General features: G+C 33.2%; 2 protein-coding genes across 6 annotated transcripts; one reads left to right on the top strand and one right to left on the bottom strand.

Annotated features, from left to right (window-relative positions):
* The first annotated feature begins 3,280 nt into the window (after nt 1–3,280).
* On the top strand, nt 3,281–10,364 carry LOC107408404 (C2 domain-containing protein At1g53590). 5 transcript variants are annotated; one of them, XM_048465519.2, is made up of 14 exons: nt 3,289–4,199; nt 4,565–4,639; nt 4,992–5,135; nt 5,746–5,841; nt 5,956–6,087; nt 6,454–6,606; nt 6,755–6,796; nt 6,992–7,040; nt 7,973–8,065; nt 8,211–8,394; nt 8,724–8,838; nt 8,965–9,565; nt 9,755–9,950; nt 10,102–10,364. In XM_048465519.2, exons 1-13 carry the CDS (start codon nt 4,074–4,076, stop codon nt 9,943–9,945), a joined length of 2,001 nt encoding a protein of 666 aa, XP_048321476.2. In that variant the 5' UTR covers nt 3,289–4,073; the 3' UTR covers nt 9,946–9,950; nt 10,102–10,364. The 5 variants fall into 5 exon arrangements, with proteins under 5 accessions (XP_048321473.2, XP_048321472.2, XP_048321476.2 ...); XM_048465516.2 differs by having other exon boundaries at nt 3,281–4,199; nt 6,019–6,087; nt 8,965–9,950; XM_048465515.2 differs by having other exon boundaries at nt 3,285–4,199; nt 8,965–9,950.
* Nucleotides 10,217–13,430, bottom strand: LOC125419459 (pentatricopeptide repeat-containing protein At3g14580, mitochondrial). The gene has a single exon (XM_048465520.2). The coding sequence runs from the start codon at nt 13,297–13,299 to the stop codon at nt 12,100–12,102; it is 1,200 nt and encodes a 399-aa protein (XP_048321477.2). The 5' UTR covers nt 13,300–13,430; the 3' UTR covers nt 10,217–12,099.
* Between the last annotated feature and the right edge of the window lie 202 nt (nt 13,431–13,632).

Consider the following 13,632-nt stretch of genomic DNA (forward strand, 5'->3'; position numbering starts at 1 on the left):
CGTAGTTAATCTATAATATTTTTACAAAACACCACATTTAACCCTTGTTAAATTAGTGGCCCAAAAAAAAAAAAAAAAAAAAAAACCTTGCTTGATAAACAAAAAAATAATTTGACATAAACACGGGGTTTTTAGATTTTCAAATATTCTATTGTTAGTCTCTGCGAAGACAGCCTAAAAATCACAGTTTGTTTTGAAAAATGATATGAGTTTAAATCCCTTATCACAATATCCAAAAGAAAAAAAAAAAAAAAACTATTATCATATTTGGCTTTTAGCCCCCTTTTGATGTTAAAAAAATGCACTGTTATCTATAATTCAATTAATTGAACTGTTTAATTAAATAAACATAAATTTATTAAAACTTTTACACTGTTAATTGCTGGTACTAAATTAAAACTAGGGCAAATTACCTAATCTTGTATGATTATTTTATATTTGCAAATAACCACTTCATATTACATAGAGTACATTTAAACTATTAAAAACTAACAAATCAAAGAAATATTATACATGAAGATAATATTATCCTTATAAAAACATTATAATAAAAATTCTAAAATTTATAATTACTTAAATACCCATAATGATAAAATTCACTTAATCAATATTAATGTTATTTTTTATATTTTTTAAAAAATTATTTTTAATATTTAGATAATAAAAAAAGTGTTGAATTAAATTATTTGGAAAAGGGTATTTTAGTTTTTTTCTTTTTTTTTTTTTTTGGTGCCATGCCCCCAAGCAATCCCAACCCCCTTAAAACTCGATTTAGGGTCTACTGGCCGGGACTGTGGTGCTCTAACCACTGAGCTCCCATGCGAGTCTTGGAAAAGGATATTTTATTTAAACTAAATATAGTTTTCACCATTTAATTAGTTTAAAAGTGGCAATATATTATAAACAATCATTTTTAATAGTTGAAAGAGATTAATTGCAAGTTATAAAATGGTTCATGGTAACTTTGTATAATTTATCCTCAAAACTATTTGAAATATAAAAGAATTAAATTGTAGTTTTAAAAATTAAAGAGCATAAACAAAAACAAAAAAACAAAATAGAGGAGTCCATCATCAAGCTTTACGTTTTCTTTTTTTTTTTTTTTTTTTGGGTGAATGTTATCAAAATTTACAACTTTTTTTTAAAAAAAAAAACAAAAAAGGTGGTTTCTTTCTCTGTTCTCATCGTCAATTGACATTGATTCCTTATCTCTTTCATATTATAAGATAAAGACTGGGTCCCTCATCATAAAATCTCTTGTTTCTTTTCGGATATGGCCCTATGAATTACCATAAATATCCCTCAGAAAGAGAATCGTAGCCGACAGTCGCCGCGTGTCTCCCACGTGTACTGAATTGCTTGAAGCAGGTCGACGGAGATTCTGCATCCAGTGTGATGGGTTTACTCAAATTCAAAAATCCAAAGGATAGCCAATAGTATTGAGACACGTAAAAGAACTTAGGCATGACTTGGTCAAAGCTCTGGGTTTTCACGTATTCGTTTCTGCACCATATTTTTTGTGTATTTTTCGTGAACGACTTTGGAAAAGCGAAAACAGGACAAACCAGCAAAGATTGGGCCGTCAGGGATCAAAATTTGCTTTTAAATATGGTCTAAAGTGCATATCTTAAGCAACTTTTATGTATTGGCTACATGCAAAGTACGTGGATTTGTGAAATAATTTTATTATTACTATCTGCATTCGTATGTGCTCTTTAACATTAAAATCTATATAATGCAAAAAAATATATATACATACATATATATATATATATATATATAAATTGGAATTTATACACGGAATATGATTATCTTATTTTATCTTACTATGTTATTCCTATCTTACCTAATCATCATTTGTATACCTTTTTTACTTGTCATTCTCTTCATTCTCTTTTGTAGGTGCTGGTTGGGGTGAAGTTTCTTCGCACTTGGCCTTTCCTTGGCCGTTTGCGGGTATGCTTTGTTGAGCCTCCATATTTCCAGATGACTGTCAAGCCGAAAAGAACAAAACAATTAAAGTAAATTATGAGCGTTTTTATTTTTTTTTATTTTAATTTTTTTTGGTGAAAGAAGTCAATTATGAATATTGTTCGTGACTTCAAGAGAATTTCACATGGGCTTAACCTCCTAATATTTTAATTATTTTTCGAATTTAGTATGTCAAGCAAATAGTGATTAAAAAAATGAAAACTTAAAGAGTAAATAATTCCAAGCTGTGTTGATTTGATATTTGATAAGAAAGCTTCAGAATTTTTAATTCTCTTATTCTTTATACTTAATAATCTTCATTTGTAAGACATTTTTGCCTTTGCATTTGCTTTCACGTTTATGAGATCCGGTTTTATGGAATTTAATCAACAAAAAACTAAGGCGTTGTGCAGGTTACATCTGAGATTTGATTTTAGTCTAACTATGCCTAATAATTATTGTAACAAATTTTTTTATTTTTTTTTTAACTTTGATTTTAGTCTAACTACACCTAATAATTATTGTAACAACTATTTTTTAACTTTTTTATTTGTAGTATATAATTACCCATTAGCTGGGTTTTATATGTTTAAAAGTTTGAAATTGGTATTTTTTTTCTTTTTCTTTTTTTCAACCAATTAAAATCCTAAACTCGAGATCCCTCACCTTCATTGGAACAAAAAGAAAAAAACAAACTTTTTTTTTAAATCTTAATTTTAATAAAAAGAACTTTGAAGTTTTACTTGAGAAAACATTATAAAATAACATTCTTTTTATCAGAAATTACAATACGTTATAAACTAAAGATAAATAACATTTATTTTTCTAATTATTGCATATCTTGTACCTTATTATTCAAACTATAAAAATATTTACCTTTTTTCGATCTATAGTTTTGCTTATTAATTCACTCCAATCATACCTTTTGATAAATACAATAAAATTAGCTACATTCAAACAATTAATTGCAAAAAAAGAAAAAAACATTACACACAACTTATCTAATTCCATTAATGATAAAAAAAAAAAATTATCTAATTCTATTTAAATGTTATTTTAATAAAGTTAATTTAAAATATACTTTTTACATAGAATGCACTGCTTTATTAATTTTATTGATTGGAGTAGACAAATAAAAAAAAAAAAGTATAACAGTATAAGTTGAAATGGTTTTAAAAAGCAAAATGTTGTTAATTTATAATTAATTAAATAAAACCAAGGAACCCCGTTTGATGCTTTTGAGAACAAGAATCATTGAAAAAAAAAAAAAGGAGAACAAGATTCATGAAATATTGGGAAGTCAAAACAGTTGAAAAACGTATCGACAGGGACAAAAAAGCTGAGCATGGTAGCAGGTGGTTAGTACAAATCTCCATTTCATTTCATCAGTTACCGTAAAGATTTCATTACACATAACGGACACGAAGACGACGCGTATCTTAAGACGTGTACACGTAGCACCTCCCCATGCTCAACCAGTCGGTCAAAAAGTCTGTCTTACCATTTGCATTCCATTTCGTTTCAGGGCTATTTCGGTCCCTTCACCTCTCTCTCTCTCTCTCTCTCTCTTATTAATTTCGTCCTTTCCCGGCATCGGACTTCCTCGTTAAGAAGCTTCACCAGTCCGGAAAATTGTCTTCATCCTTACGATTGCATTTTCCCACATTTTGATTTTCATTTTTTCTCTCTTGGGTTGGGTTTTGTTTTCACTTTCTTTTTTTTTTTTTTTTTTTTTCGAAACAAAAAGTTTTCCTTTTTTGGGTAACCGTAAATTTTCGCCAACTTTGCATTGCATCGTCTTTTTCTCATCTCTCTTTGTGTTTTCTGATTTGGGTTCTTTGATTTTTTTCGTATTGAGTTTCAAAGTCGATACCTTTCCTTTCAATTCGAGTCTAGCTAGTTTTCTTTATTTTTTCATTTCAATTTTTTTTTTAATATTAAAATTGCGTGCCGTGTGAGAGTACACACTGTGCAGTAGCAGTTGGTTGTTTGTGGAAAATTCACTGACAAAGAAGGAATCAGAGATAAAAAGAAAGTTTTTTCGTTGTTTAGGTATGTTTTTGTATGAATCAATTGGTGCTTTTTTGGTTTGAAGAAGAGCAATGGATATAACAGAAGTGTCAATGATACATCATGCGGGAATTGTGCTATTTATGCTTTGGTTGCTTTCTCGTTTCGATTGCTCCTATCTGGTTACCTATCTTCTGTCTCTGATTTATCTATTCCTGGTATGAATCACTCTCTTTTTTCTCACCTATTTGATATGCTGTTTATTTCCCATTCATTGTTCCTCATCTTTCTTTTTCTATTTTTTATTTTTATTTGTATGCAATTTTTGTTTTAGAATGTCAGAGAAAGAAAAGTATCATGTCCTTAATTATGTTAGGGATCAAGACTGTGATGAATTAGATCGGTCTTTGTAAAGGTTTTGGTTTCACATTTTATACCTTTTGGGTTAGAAGTTTAAAGTATGCTTTTTTATTGATTGACTTTTATATTTTTGTATGTTTTTCTTGTTTCTCAGTTTGTTAATGGCTAAAAGTGATGTTTCATTATGTTTCTTTACATAAACTTTTGATTCTACTCTTGAAAGGTTCATGAGAGATATGTTATGAGATTGCGGAAGAAGCTACAATTTGAGGAAAGAAAACAAGCAAATCAAAAAAGGGTAAATTTTTTATTTTTTTATATATATTTTTTAAAATATCCTTTTCTGCCTCTTTGGTTATGATTAATTTGGTATGGTTCTCTATTTTCCTTTTTGTTTGGGTTGATGAGAACATCAATAAAATATTCTATTGTGAATTTTCATAGCATCATCATTGATTTAATGAGACCCCACAAGTATTTTTTAGATGAAAAATTAAAGATGTTTAAATTTGCAATTAAATGAAGAATCTATACTCTGCATGTTTTCAATATTATTTCTCCTTATTGCTAGTTTGAAAACTATATTGGGATTTTTGAAGTGGTTCTTGAATGACCAAGACAAATAAATTTTTCATTACTTTTTGCTTTAGGTGCTTTCTGACTCCGAAACGGTGCGGTGGTTGAACCATGCAGTTGAAAAAATATGGCCCATATGTATGGAACAGATTGTTTCACAGAAGATTCTACTTCCGATCATACCCTGGTTCCTGGAGAAGTACAAACCATGGACTGTTGTATGAATTTATCCTTCTTAAAAATTTGTGTCCAATATGTGGTTATGCACAATCCATTTAAATGGTTTGGTCTGTGAGTTTCTTTTTTGAAGGCCCTGCTATAATTCTATCAATAATTTGATAAATGTCCATTCACAGCCAATTGTTTTGTCGGAATGTTTTTAATTTGTATTTTTAGTATATAGATAGGAAGATATATATTGATATGTGATTGTTATCTATTTTAGAAGTTTAAATCTAAATTGTAACCATGTTATATTCTGATTGCCAAGTAAGTCAATTAATGTGTATTTGACTGTAATTTGAGGGCAAAATCTTTTTGCAACAGAAAACTATTATTTCTCAGACAAAACTTTGCGATCTATGATCATTTCTCTTGGTTAGTATATGTGGGAAATGGTTGTAACTTTTTCTGTGGTGGTTTTGTTGCGAAACACTCTTCGATATATTAATATAAAAAAATCGAAGAAGGATTTTGTTACTGATTTACATTTTTGATATTTGAGCATACTTTTGATTATTATATCTAAAAGGATGCTTGAAACTTTTTGTTTGGTGATTATGTATTGATAAACTGTGAGTTATAACCTATAGCCATTTTAAATTGCAGAAGAAAGCTGCGGTTCATCATCTCAACATGGGAAGAAACCCACCTGTATTCACTGAAATGAGGGTTCTTCCCCAGTCTAATGATGATGACCACTTGGTATCCTTTATATACTCTGGCAATTTTATTTTTTTTTAATACAATTTTTGTGCCTTTCTGTACCTGCAATTTAAGAGTTAATGAAGCTGAATTAACGAAAGGGAATGAATGCAGGTTCTGGAGTTAGGATTGAATTTTCTTACAGCTGATGATATGAGTGCAATACTTGCTGTGCAGCTAAGAAAAAGAGTGGGATTTGGGATGTCGACGAAGTTGCATATAACCGGCATGCATGTAGAAGGGAAGGTACGCATGTAAATGGGATAGGTTATTTTCTTTTGGATGTCAGGGAAATATTGTTAAAAGGGAACTTTGAAGAAAATATTAAGAAGTATCAGGAATTATTTGGATGATATTGGACTTTTTTTTTATTTGTGCAAAAACCTTTAGTTAGAGCTTGTTTCTAAATGTTAGTTTTTGTTTTTGTCGATATTTACCAATATTGATATATCCAAGGCTACTTTCATAAATTTGAGCCATTGATATGTTCGTTAGTAGTAACATTTTTCATACTTGGTTAGGCGCATACTTTTAGTCGTTTATGAAGAAAATCCAATGCAAACACATTTGTATACCTTTTTTACTTGTCATTCTCTTCATTCTCTTTTGTAGGTGCTGGTTGGGGTGAAGTTTCTTCGCACTTGGCCTTTCCTTGGCCGTTTGCGGGTATGCTTTGTTGAGCCTCCATATTTCCAGATGACTGTCAAGCCTATTTTTACTCATGGGCTTGATGTTACAGAGCTTCCAGGGATTGCTGGGTGGCTGGTAAGTTGATATAATATCTTATGCACTGTAGTTCATGAACTTCCTTTTCTTAGTGTCTCTCTGTCCCTACCGCTCTGCTCATTTACTCATTTCCTTCTCTAGTTTATGCAAAATTTCCTTTTTTTATTTATTTTTATTCCTTGTGCAGGATAAGCTGCTTTCCATTGCTTTTGAGCAGACACTCGTTGAGGTTAAGCTTTTGGATGTTGAAATTCATAGTATTATTTTATTATTTATTTATTTTTCATTTTATAAATATTTATTATTGCTCTATATATTGTTTGAACAGTCAGAGAAACCATTTCGGATTTAGTTGTCATCATTTTGCTTGTAAGCAACATTTATTGTGAAAATGTTCCAAGTCTAAATGTTTGAATCTTTGCAGCCTAATATGCTGGTTGTTGACATGGAGAAATTTATTTCACCACTTGAAGGTAATTTTACCCAAGTGTATATTTTCATCAGGCTTAGTTCTTAACAGTGTGATTGCCATTGAGTGAACGATCCATGCATTTAAACTCTGTAGGTATAATGTTGCCAGGAAACTTCAGAATGTAAAATTGTTATCCCATCCAAAACTTAAGATGTTGTGCTCCTTTTGAGTGAAAAAGTCACTGTTGTTTCTATCGTACAAGTCATTTCATAATTCTGATCTGCAAGACCCAATGAATGATGCCCATGACTTGCTGTTACTGTGGTGCTGACTTTTGATAATGTTAGTAATCCTTAAATCCTTGTTATGAAGAAGTCATGGTTTTGAAAAACTAAGTGTGATGGGGAAGTGCAGTTTTTTTTCAAGGATCTTTGTTACTGAAATGTTGTTATCTACTTCGTATGAATACTGCAACTGCTTAGCTTGCAGCCATTCTGAAGGTTTTTTATTTTTATTTTATTTTATCTTTTTGTTCCTTCTCCTACCTTGTTGGCTAAATGTCTCATCTGTAGTAATAGAAAGTATTTCTGCTTTAGATGAGGTGCTGTGTTGTTTTCAGAATTCTGACCTTATTTGTACATTAAAGGAAAGTAAAAGAGTTTGGTGTTAGTATTCCTTTGAGGCAAAATATGTAAGGTAGTCGAGGGCTTCTTTCGTGGCCAACATAGTCATCTAAGCTTAGTTTGTGACAAGTCATTTTCCTCTTTAAAAAGATAACTTTTAGCCATAGTTCATATGGTATCATAAAGACAAATTATTGTTATCTTTACTTCTAGTGCATTTGATCATTTTTCTACAGGGCTTACTCTAAATCCATAGCAAGTTGCTTAGATTGTATAGTGTTTTATTAGCAAAGTTTCAGATCTCATTCTCTTTATGAATCTGCTAAATTCTTATCCTGTTCATCAAGTGTGTAATTGATTTGAATGTCAGAACAATGGTTCTCTGTGAATGAGAAGGAGCCTCTTGCTTATGCCAGAGTAGAAATTATTGAGGCGTCTGATATGAAACCATCTGACCTAAATGGTTGGTTTTACTCTTCGTTTGTTTGTACGAAATTAAAGTTTTTTTTTCCCCCCTCTCCTTTTTTCCCTCCCCCCTCTTCATCTTTCCATTGTTTTATTTCTTATCGTAACTTACGTATAACACAAGAAGCTATTGTATTTTTCAGGATTAGCTGATCCATATGTGAAAGGTCAATTGGGATGTTACAGATTCAAGACTAAGACACAAAAGAAAACGCTGGCTCCAAAATGGCACGAGGAATTTAAGATGCCCATTGTTACATGGGAGTCTCCTAATGTGCTAAATATTGAAGTTTGTGACAAGGACCATTTTGTTGATGATATGCTTGGGTTTGTTTCTAGACTTTACTTTATTATTTGAACCATGTCAGGGTCTTTTTCAAATGCTTCTGAAAGAATACTCCTTTAGCATTTTATTTGACCAGCAATTAATCGCAATATACAGTTTAAACGACTCATAGAAAGCATGTGTGTCAAGGGCTAGGTGATTATAGTTAAACCCAGTAAGTTTACCTGTATAATTAGAAATTGGTGCTGCTTGTGGATTTTTTATGTTCTGATAAATTAAGCTTTTCAAGCTGGTTTCTTGGTTTGAATTCTTTCATCCTTTCTTTGATGTTAACCTGTTTGTTAATGATGTATTTTTATGGGATATGCAGGGACTGTTCCATCAATGTCGGTGATTTTAGGACTGGCCAGAGACATGACATTTGGTTGCCACTTAACAACATTAAGACAGGGAGATTGCATGTTGCACTAACTGTTATAGAAAAGGTACCTTTTCTACTTATAAATTTCTACAAAATATTTTGGTTGCTGTATTTATTATAAGGGGAGGCTTACATAGGATGTCAAAGCATACAGAGTTTTAACTTTGAACCTCTGGCATCATCCATACAGGGGGAAGATCGTCCGTCTGACTGGGAATCATTTAAAGTGGTAGATAAAAGAGATTCCTTCGCTAGTGAGACTATGAACAAGGGTTCGTTCTCGTCTGTATCATCAGAAAAATCTAACAGGGTGGCAGATAATTTTGAGCCAATTAATATTGAGGGGCAAAAAGAGACTGGTATATGGGTCCATCAACCAGGAAGTGAAGTTTCACAAACTTGGGAGCCTAGAAAAGGGAAGAGTCGACGCCTTGATACTGAAATTCAAAGGGAGCCTGATGATTCTACAGGCAGTCATAATGCAGCAGCACCGGGACCCCAAGGCAATGATAGCAGCAGTGATGAAAATCCTGATGATAAGCGTTCATCGAATCGAGTTCGCAGGGGTCTAAAAAAGATTGGTTCATTATTTCACAGAAGTCCCAAGGAGGAGGATACCTCGGTCAGCTTCAGAGAAACTGTTCTATCACCCCATGTTAACATAAAGGCTGTAAACGAGAAGGACATTGGTGTAAGGTTTCTTGTGGAAGACAACCTGGCTGGGCCTGCCTCTGCTATCACTCCGAAAGATGGGACATCAAGCTCTGGAGGGAGTGGTCCAGACAGCCCAGGTAAGGCTAATATGAAAGACAGGGCGAAGAGCATTTTAAAACATGCTGAAAAATCTGCTCGGAGCATAAAACATGTACTAACACGGAAAGGGTCTAGAAAATCTCTAGGTGATTCGTCTCCTGTGTTAGGAGGAGAAATTCTAGCAGATTCTGATTATTCCGATGATGAATCTCTTCGTTCTTCCCCAGGTGCTGGAAAGTTAACACTTGTTACCGAGGATAAGTCCAAGGATCAAGCAGTTCAGACAGGAGTGGTTAACAATCCAATGGATACTAAAGGCCCCATGAAGAAGGTTAGTCCTGAAGGCCCACAAAGATCACTTGAAAAGGTGCGCGACCCTGACAGAAATGTAGTTGAGTCCTCACAAGTTGAAGCTTGAAGAAGGTATTGTAAAGAGAAAATAGCTATAAATTTTGTATAGATGTTAGAAAAAACCAATAATTAGCCTCTATTATCTTGTGCTTAGAACCACTTGAAAATCCGAATGTTATAGCTACACGTCCTGGCAACATGCTCTGATTGTCTTTGTTTGTAGATATATCCAAAGAGATACCTAGGATTCAGGTTTGGTGGGTCTTTGAAGAACAGCATTTGCTGGTCTCATCGGAGAAGTACTTTGATTCTGATATCTAGGTTGGTGTGGCATAGGCTTTTTTTATTTTTTTATTTTTTATTTGTGGATATGTCAGCTTTTTTTGAAAACACTGCTTTTTGAATCTACAAAGATTGTTCATTGAGGGACCACAAGTTTTTTATAATTGTACAGCTACATATTAATTTGAACCAGGAAATTTTTTATTTTTGGGTTTTTTTATTATCTCTTCCAAGAATTGGAATTAGTGTAGCCTAAAGTATCGAGTATTCTTAGTAGAGAATTATTGTTTTGTCAACCATTGGCCTGCTGCCACATCTTTTGGTATCAGAATAGTTTTGAACGTTGATCAACAAGTTGGTAGTGTTTATCATTTGATTAATATAAAATCATACTTTTGTTTGTTTTGTTTTTTCTTCTTTTTGAGGTTAGTGCATATGTGTGCTTGTGGTTCTTCGACCTTCTTTTGTGTTGGTGTTGGCCCCCTTGCTGTTTTAGTGAGAAATCAGCTTTTGCCTTATGCTTTTGCTTTTTGATGAACATACTTTTAAATATTAGCCTAAGAAGCAAAGTAAGACATTTTGTCAGAAACTGCTTATCAATGTTTGAAAGCTTTATGTCTCGTCTAATAATATGAGAGCGTTATAATGTTATCTTTGAAATATTGCTTTTATAAAAAATGAATCTTTTATAAAATGAATCTTTTATATTTTAAGTGTTAAAACTTGTCATAGCTAGTTAGGGAGGGAAATAATATTGATTATTTATTGTAAAACGGGGACATTTCCTCTCTTTATTATTATTTTTTTTGAAATATAGCAATATAATTAAATGAAATATAACTCGTTTTGAGCTTGAAGATTTCAAGTTATTTTTTGTTCTAATAATATTAGATCTCACCGATAGACCTTGCAGCCCTATAATCCTTGAAGGCAAAAATAATAATAAAACAAATGGATTATAAATACAAAAAATTCCGGAGACAAAAATAATAAATAAAAGAAATAGCTTAAAAAGAAAAGAACGAAAGCAAAGCAGAGAGGATCAAAGGACTGTCGGTCGGTCCATTGGATAGTAATTAAAAAGTAAAGAAGTGAAATAAAGCAAACAGAAAATTGAAATTCATAAAAGAAAATAAAGTATGATTTAACATTTTTGTTAGTTTGACATTAAGAGTTGGTGTGTTAAATGGTTTTGTCCCTCTTACAAAATTTCAACTAAACTAATACTTCACATGTGGCTCACCCGCTCATTTCTTAGGGAGAAGTATTAGCCTGTCAAAGCTTTTGAATCAATTCCTTGTAACTTGTATCTGATACTGCCAAAACTTCAGGTTGTCTCTCCCTTTGGAGTTCGCTTCTTTGATTCTCATGCCTTTAAGAGTGGCCCCTCGCAAGCTTACCGTGATTTGGGCATTTTCTTCTAATTATGCAGTATAGGAGTCAATATGACCCGCTGGTTAAATTGTTTGTGTTTCTGTAGACAGCCTGTCTACCGGCTTCTTCGATTCCGTCACTCCTTGAACATACACAGAAACGCATATTTTTACAAATCTAGAAGTTCATTGCAGTTTGACACCAGCAAAAATAGGAACAGGCTATATCAGATTAAGATTTGAAGACTCCATAAACCCACGTCCCATAAAGTTGCAAAAGCAGTCTCCAGCAAATGAACGAAAAAACTAACCATCTCTGAAACATTTTCTGGTGGAATTCAAGTGGTGCACATCAAGCAGGATGCTCAGAGTCAAAACCTCGAAGTGGCTTTTCGGTATATATGATGAAGGACCAATATATAAAGATCAATCTTGTATGAGCAGCACCATTTCCTACATATCCCAAGCTAGGCACACAAATTACACAATGACAATAGGCGAAGTGGCTTTCGGTTTATATAACTTATCCATCAAGGACTAACTGCGAAAAGACATCATCACACTGATCATCCATTTCCAATAATCAAATTTTCCACAATTTCTTTGGAATAAATATAGCTATGGTTGTTCTCTCCATGAAACATGATTTGAAGGATCTGCCGCCACATCCCCATCTTTGGTACAAAACCTTGACGAGCCATTTGAATCAAAACCCAATCAATATCCTCAAGTAGATTTTTCTTGCAAAGCCCATAAACCAACAACCTATAAGATACAAAACTAGGATTCACACCCTTCAATATAATTCGACTCATAAACTCTTTTGCCTCAACAAACCTCTCCATATCAAGCAAACCATACAAAACCTCCTGATAAGAAGCTGCATTCGGATTACACCCCTTGAGCTTCATCCTCTCCAAAAGGACCATTCCCTCTTCAACTCTCCCTTGTTTCCTAAGCCCCGAAATCAATATATTGAACGTGATAGTATCAGGATCAATACCCTCTTTTTCCATGGTCTCAAGGAACCCAAGTGCTTCCTCCACCTTCCCATTATCACACAATCCATGCATAAGCGTTGAAAACGTCATGGCAGTCGGTTTGCACCTCTGTTTAGGAAATTCATCGAGCAGCTTAACTGCAGCATCCAACTTCCCACATTCACACAGAGCCTTGATGAGTATATTAAGGCAACATGCATCAATCTCAATCCCCAACTTGGGAGCCGCCACATACAGCTCGTGAACTACATCAAACAATTTCGAAGAAACAAGCAGATTCAGAACAAAGTTAAAGGTTTTCACAGTTGGCCAGCAATTGTAGTCGGGCATATCGAAAAGGGTCTCCATTGCTTTGTTTATACGACCACCCACATTCCCATAAATCTTGATAACACCGCGAAAGAACTCGTCGGACAGCCGGCAATTCCTCTCGGCCTTGATTCTGTTCATGACGTCTTCAATGGCATCGAACAGGTGGGCTTGCCCAAGCTTGTTGATGATCAGAGTGTAAAGGGCTTCATTGGGTTTGTAGTCCTTGCGCTTGGAATAGTGTTGTAAGGCTGTGGTGATTGATATGGGGTCTTTAATGGCGGCGAAAACTTGCAAAACCTCATTTGGGGCCAACCAGTCTTTGTGACCGAGTCTGGAGGGAATATTAACAGAGTAATGGTTTCGGACGGCTGAGGCATTGTGCAGGAGAGACTGAAATATTGAATTCCGAATCCTTTTGGTGGAATTGTAAACAACCCAAGAACGAGAAAACATTGCTATTGCTTTCTGATCAACAAAAGATTCAATTTTTCCTACTGAAAATATACAACAGATTTTTTTTTTTTTTTTTTTTTGGGTTTCACGAATCACATCCAGGGCTTTTATAGGTATGTTCGTCTGAGAGTAATTATTATTTTTCATTGTTTTTTGGTAAATTATTATTTTTCATGTTTCTACCAATGAAAAAAAGTTATTTTTCATAGGAATTCAAGACAATAAACTTTATTTACAATTATATAGGGAATAGTTTTTTTTTTTTTTTTTTAGTAAGTGTAGTAATTTGTGTATGATTAGATTGAAAAATGACTTATAAAAATGTGTTAGAAA

This window comes from Ziziphus jujuba, chromosome 11 (genome assembly GCF_031755915.1).
Source record: "Ziziphus jujuba cultivar Dongzao chromosome 11, ASM3175591v1".
In the NCBI taxonomy this organism is placed as follows: domain Eukaryota; kingdom Viridiplantae; phylum Streptophyta; class Magnoliopsida; order Rosales; family Rhamnaceae; genus Ziziphus; species Ziziphus jujuba.

What these genes read in the sequence shown, in the direction of transcription:
- LOC125419459 (XM_048465520.2), bottom strand. Translation starts at nt 13,299, where the DNA reads ATGTTTTCTCGTTCTTGGGTTGTTTACAATTCCACCAAAAGGATTCGG.
- LOC107408404 (XM_048465515.2), top strand. Translation starts at nt 4,074, where the DNA reads ATGGATATAACAGAAGTGTCAATGATACATCATGCGGGAATTGTGCTA. An exon ending in CTCTGATTTATCTATTCCTG is followed by an intron (nt 4,200 to 4,564) that starts GTATGAATCACT and finishes TACTCTTGAAAG; the next exon opens with GTTCATGAGAGATATGTTAT. An exon ending in AACAAGCAAATCAAAAAAGG is followed by an intron (nt 4,640 to 4,991) that starts GTAAATTTTTTA and finishes TTTTTGCTTTAG; the next exon opens with GTGCTTTCTGACTCCGAAAC.